Below are 19723 nucleotides of genomic sequence, written 5' to 3'. Positions count from 1 at the left end.
TAAAACTGAGTCACTGCTGCACACCTGAAACACTGTAAATCAACTATACTTCAACTTTTAAAAAATTGTCATTAATTATCTGCAAAATTCTTTTACTAATGGAGCCAACACACCAACAGCTACTGCTTCATATTAGTGTGCACGTAAGAAATTTGGACTCAATACGAGTAAAAGTAAATCAGAAGCAGAGGCATATGACCTGAATGAAAACTCATGCTTCACAGAGTGATATGAAAATACACCTTCTGCTGCGGTGTGTGTTAAATCATCACTCAGGGATGATGTTCTTAAAATAACTGACTTTTCCAGTGCCCGCTGATGCCTCTCCAGCAGATTTGAATCTTCTGGTATTTTCTTTAAAAAAAAAAAAAAATCTGGTTTTCATGTTAAGAGACCGAATGGACAGACAACGGCCAGACCATATATAACAATAGAACTCTCACCCACAACCTCTGCAGCAACCGGCCCAGCACCGTCAGGACTTAGTTGATGGCCACCAGCTTCCCTATTTTTGCCTTAGCTTCCAACTCAGGACCAACCAGAGAAAGCCAAATATTCTTCCCAAGCTAAACATATGAAATATACTGCTTCTAGTTAGCCTGCCTCTATCTTCCCTATGTCACCAGTTTCCAAGCATACCTGAAATTGTTTTCCAATATAGAACTTTCCCACTCCCCCGTCTGCCTCTGAGTCTCCACCTAACACAAGGGTGGTGGCTCCCTTACTACAGCAAGCTCTGAATAAACAGCCCGTGTTCACACTTGGATGGTCTTCATTTATTTCCACAGTGTGGTCATTGATTTAATGGTGGATGAAATTACCAGAGTGGTGGATGGTTTAAGTGCTGATAAACAGTTTATGCAAGTTATATATTCTTCATTCAACTTTCCTGAGAAACAGAAATTCAGTACTTAATTTTCACCTGGACGCCACTCTCCAAATTCTTTTCTATCAAGCTTTGAATTCTGTGAATGATTTTTCACCTAATAGATAAATTTTCTTCCTGGTTTTGAATGGTACCTTCTGATTTTTCTAAACATTGGTAAGTGGTCACAGCTGAACCTGAAGTGTCTGGCTCTTCATGTAACATGCAAAGAAAATTCCTGTTTCGTGTTTTGACTCATCAAGGGAAGGACAACCATTTGGAACAGAGAGCCCTCACAGAGAAATGCGCTATACAAAGTTGACTATTCTTATAATGTTGGGTGACTAAAAGTATCATTTACATTTAGATTCATGTTAGTGCAATGACCTGGATGACTTCAGCAATTTCAGTTGGCACTAAAATGATCAGACTTTGAAACAACAAAATCCTATCTCAGCTAAACCCTGGTTTAAAGCCCTATGAAAACCAGAATTCTCTAACATATTGAACTGAAAAGGAGAAGAATATTTGTTTGCAATGGAAAAGTCCTGTAAATCATAAGATTCTTCTCTCAGCCCTCCTCTCTAAATAAACTCACCTTCTATTCTCATTGGCAAATGAACTTGTTGCCTAAAAGAGCCAGTTGAGATTAAAAAGGTAACTTCTGATCAATTTCATCCTTGGGGAGCAGGAGGAAAATGTCACAAAAAGCCACAAAAGAACCTGTGTGAATCTGAAATAAAGCTCTTATTTGAGAGTGAGAACCTGAAGGTGGCATGGAAGTTCCCTGGGAGCAACTATATGCCAGTCCACTGGGTTGACAGCATTCTTACACAAATGAGAATTGACAGGGAATCTGTTTTCTGTGCTGAGGCCAAAGCTGGGACTGGCTGGTGTGATGGAAAACGTAAAAAAAAAGCTAAAGAAAAATACCATATGACATCACTCATATGTGGAATCAAAAAAAAAAAAAAAAGACACTAATGAACTTATCTACAAAACAGAAACAGGCTCACAGACATAGTAAACAAACTTAAGGTTACCCGAGGGAAAGGGAGTGGGAAGGGATAAACTGGGGGTTCGAGATTTGCAAATATTAACTACTATATATAAAATAGATAAACAAGTTTCTTCTGTATAGCACTGGAAACTATATTCAATACTTTGTAGTAACCCATACTGAAAAAGAATATGAAAAGGAATATATGTATGTATACATATGACTGAAACATTCACTGGAAATCGACACATTGTAAACTGACTGTACTTCAAAAATAAATAAAGAAATAGAAGGACCCAGCGGCAGGCATCTATTTAGAGTGTGGCTTTCTATGTTCCTGCTTTCTTCATCTTTAGAGGTACATGCCTTACTGGGTGAGTCTGCCTAGGAATGGATGCTACTGATTGTCTCCCCAGTTGTTACCTGTTGTATTTCCCCATTTGATTAAATTAATCATTCTCATGGAAACCTTTACACAAAAGATTTCAAAACATACTTGCTTATATGATTTGAATGTAATGAAGAAAATTCAAAGTTATTTTTTTCAGATACTTTTGTTTTCTTCTGTCTGCAACCTTCAAGTGGAGCTGTATGCGTTTATTCATTCAATAAATATTTCTTGCATACCTACAACAGCCAAGTGTTGTTTTAGGTAAAGATGACAGATGTGTAAGAGAATCATTTTGGATGTCTCAGCTCTAGCAACTGGTCAGTCAATCCCATGTTACTTAATGACAGCTTTTAAACTTCCTCTGCATTTGCACGGTGCAACTCACTGCCTCCTGCTTTATGAGTGCCACTGTGGGAGGCTGAATAATAGCCCCAAAGATGTCCTAGTCCTAATCCTCAGAATCTGTGAATGTTACTTTAAATGGCAAAAGGGATTTTGCAGATATAATTACATTACATCCAGAACTGGGGAGATTACCCTGCATTATATGTGTGGGCCCTAAATGTAATCACAGCATTCTTAGAAAAGGAGGGAGATTTGACTACAGAAGCAGAGATTAGAAAGATGTGGTCACAAGCCAAAGAATGAAGACAGCCATCAGAAGCTGGAAGAGACAAGGAACAGATTCTCCCTTGGAGTTTCCAAAAGAAACTAGCCCTGCCAATATCTTGATTGCAGCCTTGTAAGATTCCTTTTAGACTTCTGGCCCTCAGAATGGTAAGGAATAAATATCTCTTGTGTTAAGCCACTAAGTTTGTTCCTATTTGTTAAAACACCAACAGGAAACCAATACAGGTATAGGCCTAGGTTTTGAGTATAATTGGAATTTATAGAGGTGGAATCTAGGATATCTCTAAAAGCACTAATGTCATTCATGAGTTAGCAGTTTTGCAGATTACCCCACTGACCGGGAAAGATAAAAGTTCTTCCTTATGGTTCCCCAAATCTATTGAGAAGGCAGTGTAATGAGATGGCCCTTTGGGAATAGACAGACTCTCCCAAGAATTTGTCAGCTTTGAAGCCTGCAAGCCCTGTACTTGCCCAGCCTCAAGACCCAGGAAAGAGCCTGCAGTCAGCGACAGAGATATCAATGGTTTAATGGAAAAGGGGATCCTACCTGTCTGAAGCCAGGTCCTGGAGCAACACCTCAGCAGAGGCGGCAGACCGCAGGCAGACAGCAGGCAGGATGTGGCCACGGTCTTGGCTTCCAGTGAGGGAGGGGGGAGGTTACCAGTTATAGGGGCAATTAATGTCAGGTTGGCTCATTGGTTACCAGGGAAACTAACAGAAGAGCACGGTCCTCATGGGCCCTTTGTTAAGCTATCCAGGTGGAAATTGTTCTGATCTAATCAGAACAAGCACTAGCTGGGGCTGGGGGCAAGTATGTAGGAAGGTCAGCCAGGTGAGTAAGGTGTAGGTGAAGCAGACACTCATGGAGCAGGCGATGTGCAGACAGCAGGAGAGCAGCCACCTTGGGTGGCCTGATCATACGGCTCCTAACATAATACTAGCTTTAGGCCCTTTCACTAGTTCAACCAGACTGTGGAAAAGCATCTTTTTCACTGAACAAAATAAAAAAATGTTCAGAATGTTTCATTAAATATCATTAATTAGGTTTCGCAAAATTGTGAGGAATTTAGAAAATGACTTTGACCTCTCAGGGCTGATGCCATGAATCTGAACATTACTGACTGAAGAAGCCGTGTGGGGACACCATCCTCCTGTGTGGTCGCCTAGTTAGGTGCCCGCATGTCTGGGTACCTCTTAGAAGGAAATGTACAAAATCTAACGGCCAGTGCAGGCCCACATGGGTGATACGAGTGGTGATATTTAGGACCAGTCTTGGTTTTGTTACTGACTAGGGTCCTTGGACTCTTCAATCAATAGAAACTGATAAGAGGCCAGAGGAGGGATTCATGAGAGGCTTTACTGGGACTCGTGCTGCAGCACGAGGGCAGGAAAACAAGTAACAGGTGCCCCTGCTGGCTCCCTGAGGGAGGGCGAGCTGGTTCCTTAATAGGGTGAGGGTGGGAACACACCAGGGATTGGGCCGGAGGTGGTGTGCCCACCCCCTTGGTGGTGCTGTGTATAGTACCCTGTTTTTGTTCCAGGTCTCTCAGAAGTGGCAGCTGGGTTTTGGTCTTCTTGTATCTTATTGGTCCTAATTTGCCCCAATTGCACATGTGTAGTTATTTTTAGTCCCTTAAGTTTTTGTATTCTATTGCTAAGGAGACAGTTGTCCAGGTGCAAGCACTTGTCCCAGGTCCCAGCCTATCTCAGTTTGAACATCGTTTGACCAGAACTGTGGCAAGATTAATGAAGAGGCTTTCTCTATCATTTTCCTTTACTCTATATGTCAAAGATAAATGCCTTTGGAATGCTTTGGAGAATTAACCTGTAAAGACCTCACAAAATGACTGGTACATTTTGAAGAGAGTGTATTAATTGCATAAATATGAATGTGCTTTATTCTACATGGGAAAAAAGAATAGAGGAAGATTTGTTAAGAAAGGGCTTAAAATACAATTTTAAGGAAGAGAAGCTTAAAAAGTAACAACCAAAAAGTTCTGTGATAGCAAACAGTAAATACTGAGCAATGCAGTGGAGAATTAAGCATTTAGCAGGGAGAGACTTTGGGAAGAAAGGTTGGATATAAAGTGGTTTAATTTTCTTTGAAAGAAAAATCCTCATTCTCATATTTGTTTCCCTAAAATTCTACAGCTAATGATCAGAATTTGAAGGGTGTTTTAAAATATTGAGTTGTTAGCATCTGGGAAGTATACTTTTGGTCAAAAATGATGGATGATTCCAGGAGTAATCAGGAAATGCTGAGAGTGATGTCTGGTTTTATCCTGGACTACCTGTCATGTGGATGACCTTATTATACACTTGAGAGCTTCCTGGTAGGGACTGAGTTTTGTAGTTTTCACTATTTCCCCCCCAAAATTTAGGAAGCCCATCTAAACCACTGTTTAAAGGAAAGAACAGCCCTATTAGCTGAGCCTGTATGGAAAAGCAGCAGCTGCCTCAGGCAGGCAGCTATTGACACTGCACTGCTCCCGCCGAGCGGCTGCCAGACAGCCCCCAGAGTTCTAAGTCAGGCCAACATACGGCCCTCAGGATTCAACCCTCACCATCAGATGGTTTTTCCCTCTGAGCAGATGAGCTACCACAAACTCAACTGTATTTATCTCAGTGTGCCATCCAAATTTTATCAAGTACCTAGGAAGCTAAAACTAAACCAGAAAATCACTACGTACAAGCCAGCAATAGTGTAATGTAACTGTGGCTATGTTCACCCATTAGAGGTTAATTCCTGGCATGGTTTTGTTATTGGACTAGGGAACTGATTTATGGTAACAGTTTATGTATAAGCACAAACTATGCGAATACAAGTTTCATCTACTGTGTCCCTTTGCTACTTATTTTCAATTTGCTTTCCAGTTGCTTTATTACCAACAGCAAATGCCAGGACATTTCTTTGACATCTTGAGTTCTCATCATCTTTCCCTCCCTCCAGCCCTGTAAGCTAAGAAGTTCTGGTGTATACACTTTTCAGTAAAGGACACAAAGAAGAAGGATTTCTTTGTGTGTTCCTGCCACTCATATCAGAGCTTCTCTGTAGAATCCTGGGGACACAGTTCCAGGAGGGGCTATGACAAGATTCTCATGTCTCCGTGATAGGACAGTGCCGGGATGGGGCCGTGCACACCCTGTAAGCGCACCACAGTGGACCAGATGCTGAAAGGCGCCAGGGCCTGTGTGTTTAACATATTCCTGCAGGATTAAACCAGATCCACTACCAACATTTGTTTCAGAAGAAACTGATTTGGGGATTCTAGTGACCCAAACGTCTGGTATATTGCATTTCTTCCTCCACCTCTGCATAAGAAATGAGACATGGTGCTCAAGACTGATAAATCCTCTACTTACAGTGTATAGAAAGGCTAAAACCAGGATACGCTATTACTAGCTGATTGGAAGTGCTTTCACCCGTGACAGATAGAAAACATTCCCTAAGTATTTCTGAAAGGGAGAATGTGGATGAGTGAAAGCTAATCCCTGGGGGCTTTCCCAAAAGACCAGCCATGGAAAACACAGATCTGTGCACTCTTGAGTTTCCTGCAGCCCTCACAAGCTACAGATTCACTCCTAGAATCTAGAAACAAATGGAAAACTGAAACCAGCTTTCTAAATCTTTTAATATAAAAAGTTCAAAATTCAGGAAAAAGTCCTGTGTTCTAGTGCTTGATTTAAAAGTTTCTACATTGTTACTATGTGAAAAAAAGAGCAGGAAATATAGTCAGAATAAGCACTCAGTCTTTATAGCCTATTTTAAGTCTCTTGCTGGAGGTAAAAATATGTACCTATTTCATGGAAAGGTCATTAGAACATACTATTCACAAAAAAACCCAAGGCTTTTTATGTGGTTCATTTAAAATGTACTGTTTCCTGTGTTCTTACAAATGTGACATTTTGGTATACAACATTAATCGAAAAGGTACAACTCTTGTTTTGAGGTGACACAGATTAGACAATTTTTTAGTGAATAATTTAATTACAAGCTATTTTTCTGTAGAAAGTTGCTTGAAATTCTATCCCTGATATAAGATAAAATTTAATTTTTCCATCTCAAAATGACCATATGCAAACTCACAGTACATGACTAGTGCCTTTATACCTTCAATTATAGGCAGAGTAATTTCACAGTGGAGTCATTTTCCAAGAAGAATTTTTAAAATATATTATTAAATAAATCATTTTCAGGGCAGAAGCTGATCTGGATAAAGAATTTACAGCTGTACCTCATTAAGAAAATGTCAGTCAGGTGATCAAGAGCGTGTTTTGTTACAGAAATTCCGCGTGGCTGCCACCTGCCAGGATCCCATTAGCCAATTTAAAGACCATGCCCTTCCTTAGAGACAAAGACCAGGTGTAAATGGGAGTGGAGGGTGGGGCAGGGGAGGTTGATTCAGGGCTTTGAAAGGCAAATTTCCCATTGCTTGGGCTAGTTTTACAGTCTGGTTCAGCACAATCTCACCTTGTAGGTTTCGTTCTCCATTTTATTTGGGGGGGGGAATTAGGTTTGTTTATTTATTGGAAGCTGCACTTTTATTGTCATGCTCAACAGTTAGGGAGTTTTTATATATGAAATGTTCAAATTAAGAAAACACAAATAATCTAACAATCAGTATATTTAAAAATAAATTTAGGTGAATATACACATAAATATTCAAGATTTACAATGTAGCTGTGGAATTCCCTAATCAGAATTTTTCACATATGTAACATTAATAAAAAGGATGTTACTAACCACTAAGAAAACCCTAGATAGCTAATAAAGAACTCATACCCAGGTATAGAAACCTTACAACTCAATAATAACGAGACAAGCAATCCAACTTTTAAATGGGTAAAACATTTAAATAGACATATGAACAAAGGAAATACATAGATAACAAACAAGCTCAGGAAAAGATGCTCAACATCATTAGTCATTAGAGAAATGCAAATAAGTCACAATGAGGTACATACCTATCAGAATGGCTAAAATTGAAAGGACTAATAATATTAGTTGTTGGCAAGAACGTAGGGTAACTGGAATTCTGATTCACTGCTAGCAGGAATGCAAAATAGTACTTTCACTTTGGAAAACAGTATGGCAGGGTTTTATAAAGCTACACTTAATACTTACCACGACTTAGTAATTCCACTGCCAGGAAAAATAAAAACACACTGGCAAATGAAGACCTGGGCACAAAGGTTTACAGCAGCTTTATGCATAACGGCCCCAAAGTGGAAACAACACAAAGTTTTGTTAATAACCTGGTATCAATAAATTGGTATACACCCATACAATGCATTATAATCAATCAATAAAAAATACTAAATACAACATAGATGAAACTGAAAAGCATTATGATGAGTAAAATAATGTAACTTACACTTCAATCAACACTGCTTAAAAAATCTTTTTTTTTAAATCAGTCTAATTTTCCACCTTAGGAAGGTAGAAGAAAAGCAAGTCAAACATAAAGTATAAGGAAGGCAATAATGAAAAGAGCAAGGTCAATAAAGTGGACAAACAACTGAAAAAAACAAAAGCTTTCTCTTTGCAAAGATCAACCTCAAGCTGACATGACCAAGAAAAAAAGAGAAGACCCAAATAACCAAATAAAAAAGGGGCTATCAGTCCGGATCCCACAGATGTCAAGAGACTAACAGGAGAATATTCTGTTCGACTTTTGCATCAATACACTCTACAACTTAGGTGAAATGGACAAATTCCTTGAAAGAAAAAAATTACCAAAGCTGACTTAAGAAATATAACAGATGAATAATCTTAAGTCTATTAAATAAATTGAATTCATAAATAAAAACTCTCCCAGGAAGAAAACTCCAGGCCCAGTTTGCTTAACTGGTGAATTCTATCAGATATTTAAGGAAAAAAATAATACCAATCTTACACAAACTCTTTTTAAAAACTTCTTCATTTATTCTACCAGGCTAGCATTACCCTTATGTCAAAGTCAGAAAAAGAAATTACAAGAAAAAAAAAATACAAGCCAATATTCTTTATGAATATTGACACAGAATTCTGTAACAAAGTATTAGCAAACTGAATCCAGGAATATAAACAATGAGTAATACATCATGACCAAGTAGGGTTTATTGCAGGAATACAAAGTTGGTTTAACACTCAAAAAGCAATGAAGTATAATTCCCTATATTTTCAAAATAAAGGAGAAAAATCATATGATCATCTTAATTGATGCAGAAAAAGCACGTGAAAAATCCAAACATTCATGATTAAAACTCTCAGTAAACCAGAAAAAAACCCCTCTTCAAACTGATAATTTGTTAAAACAAACAAACCTACAGCTAACATCATATTCAATGAAAAATGAACACTTTTCCCCCAAAGATCAGGAACAAGGCAAAGACCTGTGTTCTCACCACTTGTATTCAACACTGTCCTGGAGGTCTAGCCACTGCAGTAAGAAAAAGAAATTAAAGGCATACATACTGTGAGAAAGAAGATATGATGATTATGGACACAGAAATCCTAAAAATACATTTAAAAGCCACTAGAATTTAGTAAGTGAATTTAGTAAGGTCACAGGACGCATCGTCAATATATTAAAAAATCAACTATATTTTTATATACTAGTAACAAGTAAAATGAAACTTTAAAAATGCCATTTATAATAGCTTCAAAACACATGAAATACTTAGTGACATATTTAACGAAGTATTGGTTAAGACCTATACACTGAAAACTACAAAAAACTGCTGAGAGAAAGTGAAGAGCTAAATAAACGGAGACATTTACTCCACTCATGGACTGGCAGTCTCAATATTCAGATGTCATTTCTTGCCAAACTGATCTATAGAAGTCAACACAGTCCCAATCAAAACCCCAGCGTTGGGGAAACGCAAATTACCATCACAGTGAGACACTATCTCACACTCCAATATTGGTAAGTACATAGAACAACGGGAACTTACACAATGCTGGTCAGTGCGTGATAGGACCACTTTAGAAAGTTTCTTAAAAAGTTAAAATTACATGCTGCCCATGACTCAGAAATTTCACTCTTAAGTGGAATTGAAGAGGAATGAAAAATACGAGCTAAAAAGCAGGATATGAGAAGGCTAAGAGCAGTCTTGCTCATAACAGCCAAAAGCTGGGAAGAGTTCAAATGCCCAACAACAGGGAAAATAATTATGTCATGTTCATACAACAGACATGGATTTAAAAACATGTTACATGAAAGAAGCCAGAGACTACGAATACATATATAAGATTCCATTTATATGAAATTCAAGAACTGACAAAACTAATTTATAGTAAGGGAAATGAGAAAGCAAGTTTGGGCCTGTGGTAGGGGGCGAGGAATTGACCACATAGAGGAAGAGGGGAATTCTTGGAATGCCAGAAATGTCTTTACTGGGGTTGTGGTTCCACAGGGATGTGTATCCATTTTGCAAAACTTATTAAGCTATACACTTCAAATTAGTACATTTTACTGTTTGTAATTTTATACCTCAGTAAAATGTATTTAAAAAGTAAAAACTAAAATAAAAAATGAATTGTCCTTGGTCTGCTCTGTCTAAAAGCTACCACATCGCATTGGGGCAGGCTGAGGGGACATCCACAAGTCAGCTGAGCAACTACCAGCTGGCCCAGTTTTCCAAACCATCCCTCTAACTTCATAGACGACTTCAGTGGGTATTTCAGCCAGTCTTTAGATTCTTGCTTTGTTTTGTTTCATTTCATTTACTGGTATTGTTTCTTGTTGTATGAGTTGATGTGGAGATCCACCAACCCCCGCCCAAATTCGGTTCTTTTCTTTTCCTCTATCACCAAATTACACTTCTGTCTTTTCTCTCAAGAGTATATTTATTCCCGAGCATGAGGGACATTCCAGAAACAAACAACTATAAAAATGTTCCCAAGAATGACGAGGAACTATCATGCCAGGAGCCAGATAAAGAAGAGCTTTGAGCTCCAGATGCAGATGAAATTCTCCCACCCTGACCACCGAAATGTCTACATCTTGGAAGTTATTATTTTTTTTCAGACTCAGCCCCAGGATTAACTGGCTGCAAATAAGCCAGTTTCAAAACCATCTGCTCCATATACGGTTAAAACTTTACTACTAAGGCCTGTCTGTGTAGTTTTTCTTCAGTACTAAGAGGAGCATGACTTCAAAGTTTTTGAAAAACCAGGATGTTGGGCAAGTTTTTAGGGTTGGCAGATCTCTGCCATGCTTCTTAGTAACCACAGCAAGTTTCTGCCTCATTGACACCACAAAGCAAGGGCACACACATGGTAAGAGAATACCACACACAACTCCATGTGGTCTCCATCCCAAACACAAAGGCCCAAATACTGAGCAGATACAGGCACCAAGACACAAGTTACTTTTCTGATGGAACAGGGAACACCAAAACTGTAACAAACAATTGTGCTGCATTTTCAAGACTAATAAGATCAAAGACGATGTCATAATCCCAATAACAACAACAACCATGTAATTCAGTAAAATAATTCAGTTAGAAAAGAAGAAACAGTTATCCAGAGGTTGGACTTGACACAAATGCACCCGTTAAGACAAGAATAAGCCTGGCAAAACCAAGTTCTTTGAATAGCTGAGAACTACAAAGCCCAAGCTTGGGCAGGGGCAGAGCAACAGAATCCTTCATAGACACACAAAAATGCCCTAAAAAGGCACAAGAAAGAAAATACTTTTACTACAAACACACACATGTGAGACTACTTAGTAAACAGAGAACCAATATTTATTACCACAATAATTTCTGGAACCACCTTACACTGCTTACCAGTAATAATAAATGATGCTCCTAATGGTGACCTTCAGTCATCAGGAAACATCAAAGTGTGCTCAGTACCCCTTCCTAAAAACAGCAGCACGTGCAATTTGTCTATGAAGGTGGCCAAAGAACAGTTATAACCTTCATCACTTCCCTACTTCACTTTTAAGTCCTCAGGCCGGTCCTCTCCCGAGGTCAGGCGTGCGGAACGCCCACTTCTAAGGGCAGTGTCCTGGCATTAGGAACTCTACCCTAGTGTTCACTCTCCTTAGAAATGGAAATGGTTCCAGACAGAATTTATGTCTATGTCCCAGCCGTCTGCAGAACCACGACACAGATTAAATGATTTTTTTTAAAGTTTTCCAGCATATTTCGAAAATGAGATTTCTCCTGTTATTATACAACTTCTTCCACAGAAAAAAAAGTTCTTCCTGGGGTTACAGTTGGCTGAAAGCAATGAATCTTGTTTGGATCAGGAAAATGCACTTTACAGGTACAAGGTAAATGAGCTTCAAGTTCTGCACCCTCTTTAACAAGCAGCCTGTCTCTCACAGAAACCCGCCGAGTGGAGTCGGAGGCTGCGGCTGACGCCCGGGACCCCTTGAGACCGGCATCCCGCTTCGATCTGCTTGTGACCGTCAGCATTACTGGTGCCTTTATCCTGGGCAGCCCGAGACGGGCGAGGCGCGCCCGGCGCCCAACGCCAGGACGGGCGGGCGGCGGCTGCCGGACACGGCCGCGCACAGCCGCTCATGGCCCCTCACCGGCTTGGGAGGCGGGACCGGAAGTGGCAGGGCGGGACCTCAGCTGCGCTCGCCCGCGGCTTCCGCGACGCGTTTGTTCTTTAATCGAAGTAACTGGGGATTGAACCCAGGCCCTCATACATGCTGGGCATGCGCTCCACCACTGAGCTGTACCCTCCCCCCTTGTAGGTTTCAGAGTTTTGCCCTCCCTACTCTTCACCTTCATATGACAGCCCTGGCAAAGGGACGGAAGTCACAAAAGCGACGAGAAGCCACGCAGGGCAGAGTGAGTCACAGGTCACTGAGCTCTAGTCAGTTTTCAGTTCTTGAATTCCTTGGCCACGACAGGAATGTCACTATGAGAAAAACGACAAACGGGCAAGGGAGTGGGCGGTTAGGCCAGCCCACCCTCATGGAGGTTCCCTGCCTGCCTCAAAATTCCCTGGAGACTGGGAGTGCTTGTTAAATTGCAGCTTCTCGGTCTACACCCTGGATCTATGGACGCAGAATCTTTGGAGGGAAACTCAGGAATCTGCGTGTAAACAAACATCCTAGATGATAACTTGGTCCCCCGGGATCCATCCACCCGCCCCCAAGGAGCCTGATGACCACTTAGAGAACTTGTTTTTCTTTTTCAGATTCCATTTCTCTTTTATTCATCCATGCCTTTTCATTAGTATTTAATGCCAATCATGTTGTATTTGACAGTCTCTAGAAAGTTTTCGACTTTTGAGCAATAGGCTTTGTGGGGAAGGATAAAAGGAATAAGCTTTCAACTCGCACAGTTGCCAATGGCAGGAAGTTCTCTGGATTCCGACACTTCATTTCCATTTTTTTTTCTCCAAAATTAGGTTTAGCAACTTTATTTCCAGATGGGAAGTAAGAGAATTAGAAGAGACGAAAAGCAGCCTTCCTGAGCACTGGAAGTTTCAAATGTCTGTGACCCAAAAGTAGGGCTGGGGAAGCAAATAATAAATAACAGCTTAGGCTGCTTCCCTCATCATCGTCATCAACGTGACGTCACTTCAAGAGCCGTCGTCCTGGATTCCCACGGCTTTGTCAGGGATTCTTTCATTCCAAATAAGACAACCACTCCCCAGGACATCCTCAGCCCTGCCAGCCAGTTCAGTGTTACCATTATTTTTGCACCCCGAAAAGATGGAAATGAATGAACTTACAAGGCTATTTTGATGTGAACATAATTTGTTTTCTAAGTATTTCAAATCTAAAATTTTACTGGGCTACCAGACCTAGAACTTCGTGAGATCGTCTTTCTCTTGCAACCTGTCACCTAACTGATGGTGGATCCTGAGGTAGCGGCATGGGCGAGGCTTGAGGCATATTTCTATCGTATATACTCACAGCCTATTAGAAAAGTTCCATATGCAATTAATACAAGAAAATACGCAGGTTTTGAAAAGTAATGAAAGTAGGTCAGTGATTGCCTCGAGGTGGTGGGGTGCAGGGCAAAGGGATGATAAAGGGGCAGAGGAAACAATGGGCGATGATGGGTATGTCCACTATTGTAATTGTGGTGCCCGTGTCAAGTGTATAGGTATGTCAAAATGTATCACATTGTACAGTGAAGATGGGTAAAGTTTACGGTATGTCAAGTCATACCTCAGTAAAGGATTTAAAACAAGCTTGAAATGACTGAAAAAAGTTTCTAGCAACCACATTATTTCTTAAAAAACTGAATGAGAATTAAAGGGGGCAGGGATTGGTACCTAAGATAAAAGAAGTGGTACTTTTAGCATTATTCTGCCTTCAACAGTATTAAGTTGTTGCTTACCCTTTTTACTATAAGTGAGAAGAAACAGGTAGAACTCAAATAGAACTATACATTAGTTGCTGAAAACTTGATTTTCCTCTCCCCAAAATTGCCCTAATTCATATTTAGAAGGAAGATAGGAAAAGTTTTTTTTTGCAGAAAATAAAAGCATTCTTGTTTTATGTTTTTTCCCCCACCCATCTGGAGATACTGAGGAAACTAGTAATATGTAATTATGGGGTAATTTTTAATCCATGAACATTTAATAAAGTGTTCCACAGAAGCTAAATGCAGTGAGTGGTTCCAATATCCCACTCTGCAAGTGCACATAAATACTGCATATTTTATAAACTCTCCATTACACAGAAGAATAGATGTGAATCCCTGCCTCTCACTATGTTAGGACTAGAGGGAAAGAGAAAATGAATCAAGTAAGGAGAGTTATTTTGGAGAACAGAAGGATGCATATGACTGACAAGTCTGTAAGCTGGAAATCATGGGGTATTTTAAAGTAACCCATGAAAAAGAATGACGTAATTAAAAAAAAATAACAGCAAAACCTGAGTAAATTTGCACCCTGCATGACAGCATACTGCCACCTGTAATCTGCCTTAATCACAGGGCTTCATGTGTTTAAGATGCTGGTTCATCACAGCAATTTGTAAAGAATTCATTCTTCTTTAGATCTTACTTTGGAAGAATTAAAGTTAATCCTTTCTTAAACAATTTGCCATTTTCTCTAATAGCAAAGGCTTCAACAAAAGTTTTACAATTCAGTCACAAACATATGCTCTTACAATTATGTATTAAAAGTTAAAGTCAGGTTTAACAGAATGGTTCATGCAATGTACAGTTTAAACGTATCAATTTTACGAAAAATTCAGTTAAAACTCAGAGGATCTAATCCTAGTTTGATCAGCAGTATTTCTAAATGATTGGGAAGCTTTTTGGAAAAAACAAAAACAAAAATAAAGAACCCCATACATTTTAATCTTAGCTCCAATGACATTTTTTCCATCTTTCCCCAAAAAGAGCATTTCTAGAGCACAAAATAGATTCATAATTGTTTAATTAGATACATTTTATATACCCTGAACATAATGGCTCCCATAGAAATAAATCTTTTGTACACAAACTTTATTTACTCTGCCATATTCATAATATACCAACTCGAGTCAAGTGCAAACATTTATTCCACCCCCTGGTGTCTGAGGAGCTCTGCTATCACAAACACTCCATTATCTGGATGACAGAGAACAAGATTAGACAAGATGGATAATTAAAATCCACAAGGTACTAACATAATGTACATTCGATTATGATTATAAACTTGTCTCCAGCCACAGCTGTAATTAGAACTAAGCAAAATAGTTGGGTCATTTTCCTCTTTAACTGCCCCCAGTGCTCCTTAGGGTGGGATTTAATGTAATGATTGTTTAGTGGAATAGCTGAAAGGCATGGGGTCAGAATAATGAAGAGGTTTGGAAAATCGACAACCTGGCATCCCTGGTATTAAAAACTCCTTGGTTTCTACAACTGAGAATTCAACATTACTTATTAATTATAAGTGTGCTATGAATAAAGCCCTCTTTTAACTGGAAAAAAACAACTCCTTGGTTTCTCTTACCAACATACATTCGGTAGTTTTGATGTCACATATAATTGATACGTAGTGTGAAAAGGTATCTCAAATGAGGTTTATTTTTACAACTGCATGGAAATTATGGGGTGTTTTAAAGTAACTCATGAAAAATGACTTAATTAAAAAAAACTCAATAAAATTACAGCAAAATCTGAGACTACATTTATACCCTGGGTAGCAGCATCAGAAGCAAAATAGTTTCTGGTCGGGCCCTGTGTGTGGTGTGTGCTGTCGAGCTGTTCCATCTAGCCACAGCCACGGGACCATCGTCACTTCTTACTGCTTTCCTTCATGACCAGCTCAAAAAGATGAAGGAGCTTAGGAATAAATCACAGCGGAAGTATAAAGATATATTAAGTCCTCCTCTATCCTATGTTGTTTTAGGGTGGAAAAGTGCCCCCGAAATAAAGATTTACATAAAATTCTAAGAAATAAGTCAGATTTTATCAAGAATGATCTAACATATATTCTATCCTTTTGCTGTTTAAACCAGTCTCAAAAGCCCCAAGATTCTGCAGATGAAAATTCCAAACAGAGTAAGTCTCACAATGCTATAATCACCAAATAAACAAAAAGTGAAAAAGAAATGGGGGATGAACCAACCAAAAGAATGTGGGTATGAACGTTCGATGAGATTTGTGAATCAGGTACAACAGAAGTGTTATCCCAAACTGAAATGATCACTTGAACCAGAAGTCTAATCAGGTTATCTGAATCTCAAAAGAGATTCTAACTCTGGGATATTATAAAGAATGTGGCAATTTTAATTAACTTGACATTCTTCTCATTCCCATCTTGAAATCCTAATCACAGTTTCAGGTTAGCTCTGACCAACATTCACCTACCTGACTTGTACCTTGAACTTACTAGGTAGTCAAGGTCCATTCTACTAGTTACTCTTTCTCAATCATAACCCAATGCTAGGTACAATGGTTGCTTCCCTCATGGGTCCTGGGTCCTCTTGCAGCTGCCTGACTGGCATATCCATTGGTCACCTGGTGCCTCACCTTCCTACTTCCTTAGTACCTTTACTTTGCAGAGTTCTTTCCTTATTTTTAGGCTAAAATTTGGAGACTCTTCAGGGAAGTGCTAGTAAGTGCAGACCAGAACTACTGGAAATACTATTTAAAGCTTTACCAATTATGGGAGAACAGACTTTTCTGAGGAAGTCAACAGTCATTCAAGTCATTCAGTCAACAGAATTCTAATTGTATTTAAAATTAAAGACATGTATCTCAAGATGCAGACAAAAGGATGGCCAGATGAATGAGCAGAAAAAGACTCGACAACAAAGGGGAATTTTACTACCATGGGGGAGACAGCTGTAGAGTTAAAATGGAATGAAAGGCATTGAGACACCAAGGGAGGGTGTTGCTTACGTGCTCAGAGCTGGCAATGGATTAGGGAGTTTCCTTGACAGTGAAATTTCATTCTACACCACTGCATACTGTACACAGAACATAAGGACTCAGATAAAAGGAGGAATGAGTTTCAGGATAGCTAAGGCGTGCTCCACCTAGTGGAGACGTCAGAGTTTTCCCTTACGCTCTCAGCAGTCTCGTGATAGTGGCATAGCCATTATTAGGAATGCTTTGAGGAGGAGGAGAAACAATGCTAAAAACCAACACCTTGTAACACAACGTAAATGTCAGTAACCTTGTCAGAGTTTAAAATAACACTTAAAACCTGATGCTAAGAAACTAAGAATAAAAACCTAACTGAGAATAAAATATACGTAATTTTATAATTCTCTAGGGAAATCTCTAAAGAGTTTTTTTTTTTTTTTACTACATAGGCATTTATATAGTCATCTGCAGATAGAAATTCAGGAATACCAATGCAAGTTCCTACAAAAATAAAAGCCTCTGTCTATTAGTGAAGGAAAAAACAAACCCTGAAGTCTGCAAAACACATTTCTGCCCCTCCTCCTCTCCCTTTTTGTTGGGATGGATAAATTCCTTAATTAAGTTTTACCTCTCTGCCAATAGCAAGGTAAATGCTCAATATGTGGTCATGTATCATACAGAAACACTTGATGAAAACATGAAATATGATTTTGCATAGACCTCAATTAAACAATGCAAATAAGCTTTTCGTATTCTTGCTTCTGTTCCCAGGGGAATTCCAACAGTGCCAATGGGTTGGACACAGGATCGAGATGTGGGTTACACTGCTCTTCACTCAAAAATAGTTATGCTGAAATGCTCCTAAACCCACAGAGAAATTCTATATGCTGCTTGTTATTTCCTTTCAACATTTTCACACTGATGCCAAGTGTTCAAACCAAATACAGGTATTGCCAAATAATAGGGCACACTGGGAGGTTAGGTGGAGAGGGATGGTTTATTAGCTGTACGTGGGACAGGAAATTGATGAGCAACGTGAATACAGAGATCTACTTAGCACACCTTTTCCTTCTTGACCTTCAGACACTCCATACAGTCACCAATATATCAAAGTAAAGCACATGTTGTTCACTTTTTTCAATCCATTTAAGTTAGTCTCATAATTCTTCTGATCCCAGGAAGCGAATCATGCCATGATTCAAAAGCTCTGTCCTTTACATAAACCTAGGAGCACACATTTAAAAAATGATTTATTGTACATCTTTGCATTTCTTAAGGCATGAACAATGGCGTACAGATGGAACAGGTTGTGAGAAGCATCACGTCCTTTTTGACAAGGCCAGCACAAGTACACCACATCAAACAGACACACTTGAAGTCTGAGCTGACCAACAGCCGTGGCCCAGGAGCTCCTGCAAGGAGGGGATGGCGCTTCCGGAAAAGGGACCCAACACGTGGTTCACGTGCAGCTTTGCTTTAAACTCTCTGGATCAGCTTTAAGCACCAGTTACAGTTTGTTTTCCTTTACAAACTCTTCAGACTTTGGATTTTATATTCTGCTCCTTTTATTCTGCTTTTCAAGGAGGGTGCGGATTTTTTTTTTTTTTTTTTAAGGAACATGGTTGCAGCAAAACAGAAAGGATCCGAAAGTGGTCAGGGGCCTTGTCTAATGCACTTCTGAAAGTCCATTATAAAGATGAATAGAAAAGCAAATGGCCGGTTTTCAGCCGACCCAGAAACCACGCGGAGCTCTAAGAAACATAATTGTGCATAGTTATTTATTCATTCAGAGCGTGATATGTTGGCTAGCTCTACATTCCCAGTTTACCAGAGAACAGGGCTGTCTACTTTGCTAAACCCAGGGTCCTTTCGCAGCTCCCAATAGGTGTCATTAGAAACCCAGGCTTCTCTTTGATTGGCATCAATCACTTTTCTGTGAAGATATAGAAATCCTCATTAGACACAAATCACATTAGGTGACCTGAGAGCTGGACACTCCCCTGTGCATAAGATGTGTACATATAAAAAGTACTTTGTAAGCCTGTTAGTATCCTATCTGCTGATTGATGATTTGACTATTTTGACCACAAATGAACTCATTTTTGTTGTTAAACGTTTGAAATGGAAGTAGGTAGGGTCACGGGGAGAGGGGCTTAAAGTGTAGGAATAAATCACCTCCAGGCAGGACTAGAAAATGAAGTGTTCCCAACAAAGCATGTACGAATATTCTAACTAGAACTTCAGGCCCAGACTCACAAGAATTTTCTCTGCTTCACCTGTGGGGAAAGTATGCAAGCTCAGTGGCTGTAAGAGCCTCTGCAGGGCGCAGGCCCAGTGAGTGCACTTTCAACAGCTAAAGGGCAAGACTGAGCTTCTGCTCCAGGGCAGACATGAGACGGCAACTAGGAAGGATGCGAGGTTATTCCGAGCTGATCTGTCCTGGCTTTGGAGGGCAGCAGATGGATTTGGAAGCTACAGCTTAGTCTGTGTGATGTTTATATAATCCTGTAATAATCACCCATGATCACACCACAGAAGGATCAAATCTGAACGGATACAATCTCCA

At 39.6% G+C, this 19723-nt stretch overlaps 2 protein-coding genes across 7 annotated transcripts in view; both read right to left on the bottom strand.

The window, feature by feature from the left end:
- PJVK (pejvakin) overlaps positions 1-12526 on the bottom strand; it is a 53611-nt gene extending 41085 nt beyond the window's left edge. Inside the window, exon 1 of the mRNA XM_032479781.1 lies at positions 11665-12526. The gene's annotated coding sequence lies outside the window, so the exon portion shown is untranslated. The remainder of the gene's footprint in view (positions 1-11664) is intronic.
- Positions 12527-15221: 2695 nt separating this feature from the next.
- The window catches only part of OSBPL6 (oxysterol binding protein like 6), a 186360-nt gene continuing 181858 nt past the window's right edge, over positions 15222-19723 (bottom strand). For all 6 annotated transcript variants that reach the window (XM_032479772.1, XM_032479773.1, XM_032479774.1 and 3 more), the window contains one exon: positions 15222-19090. In XM_032479772.1, coding sequence (XP_032335663.1) covers positions 18982-19090 — 109 coding nt within the window. In that variant the 3' untranslated portion in view covers positions 15222-18981. The remainder of the gene's footprint in view (positions 19091-19723) is intronic.

Source organism: Camelus ferus, chromosome 5 (assembly GCF_009834535.1).
Source record: "Camelus ferus isolate YT-003-E chromosome 5, BCGSAC_Cfer_1.0, whole genome shotgun sequence".
Taxonomy (NCBI): domain Eukaryota; kingdom Metazoa; phylum Chordata; class Mammalia; order Artiodactyla; family Camelidae; genus Camelus; species Camelus ferus.
The sequence above is the reverse complement of the archived record's forward strand: the minus strand, read 5'-3'. Positions and strand labels throughout refer to the sequence as shown.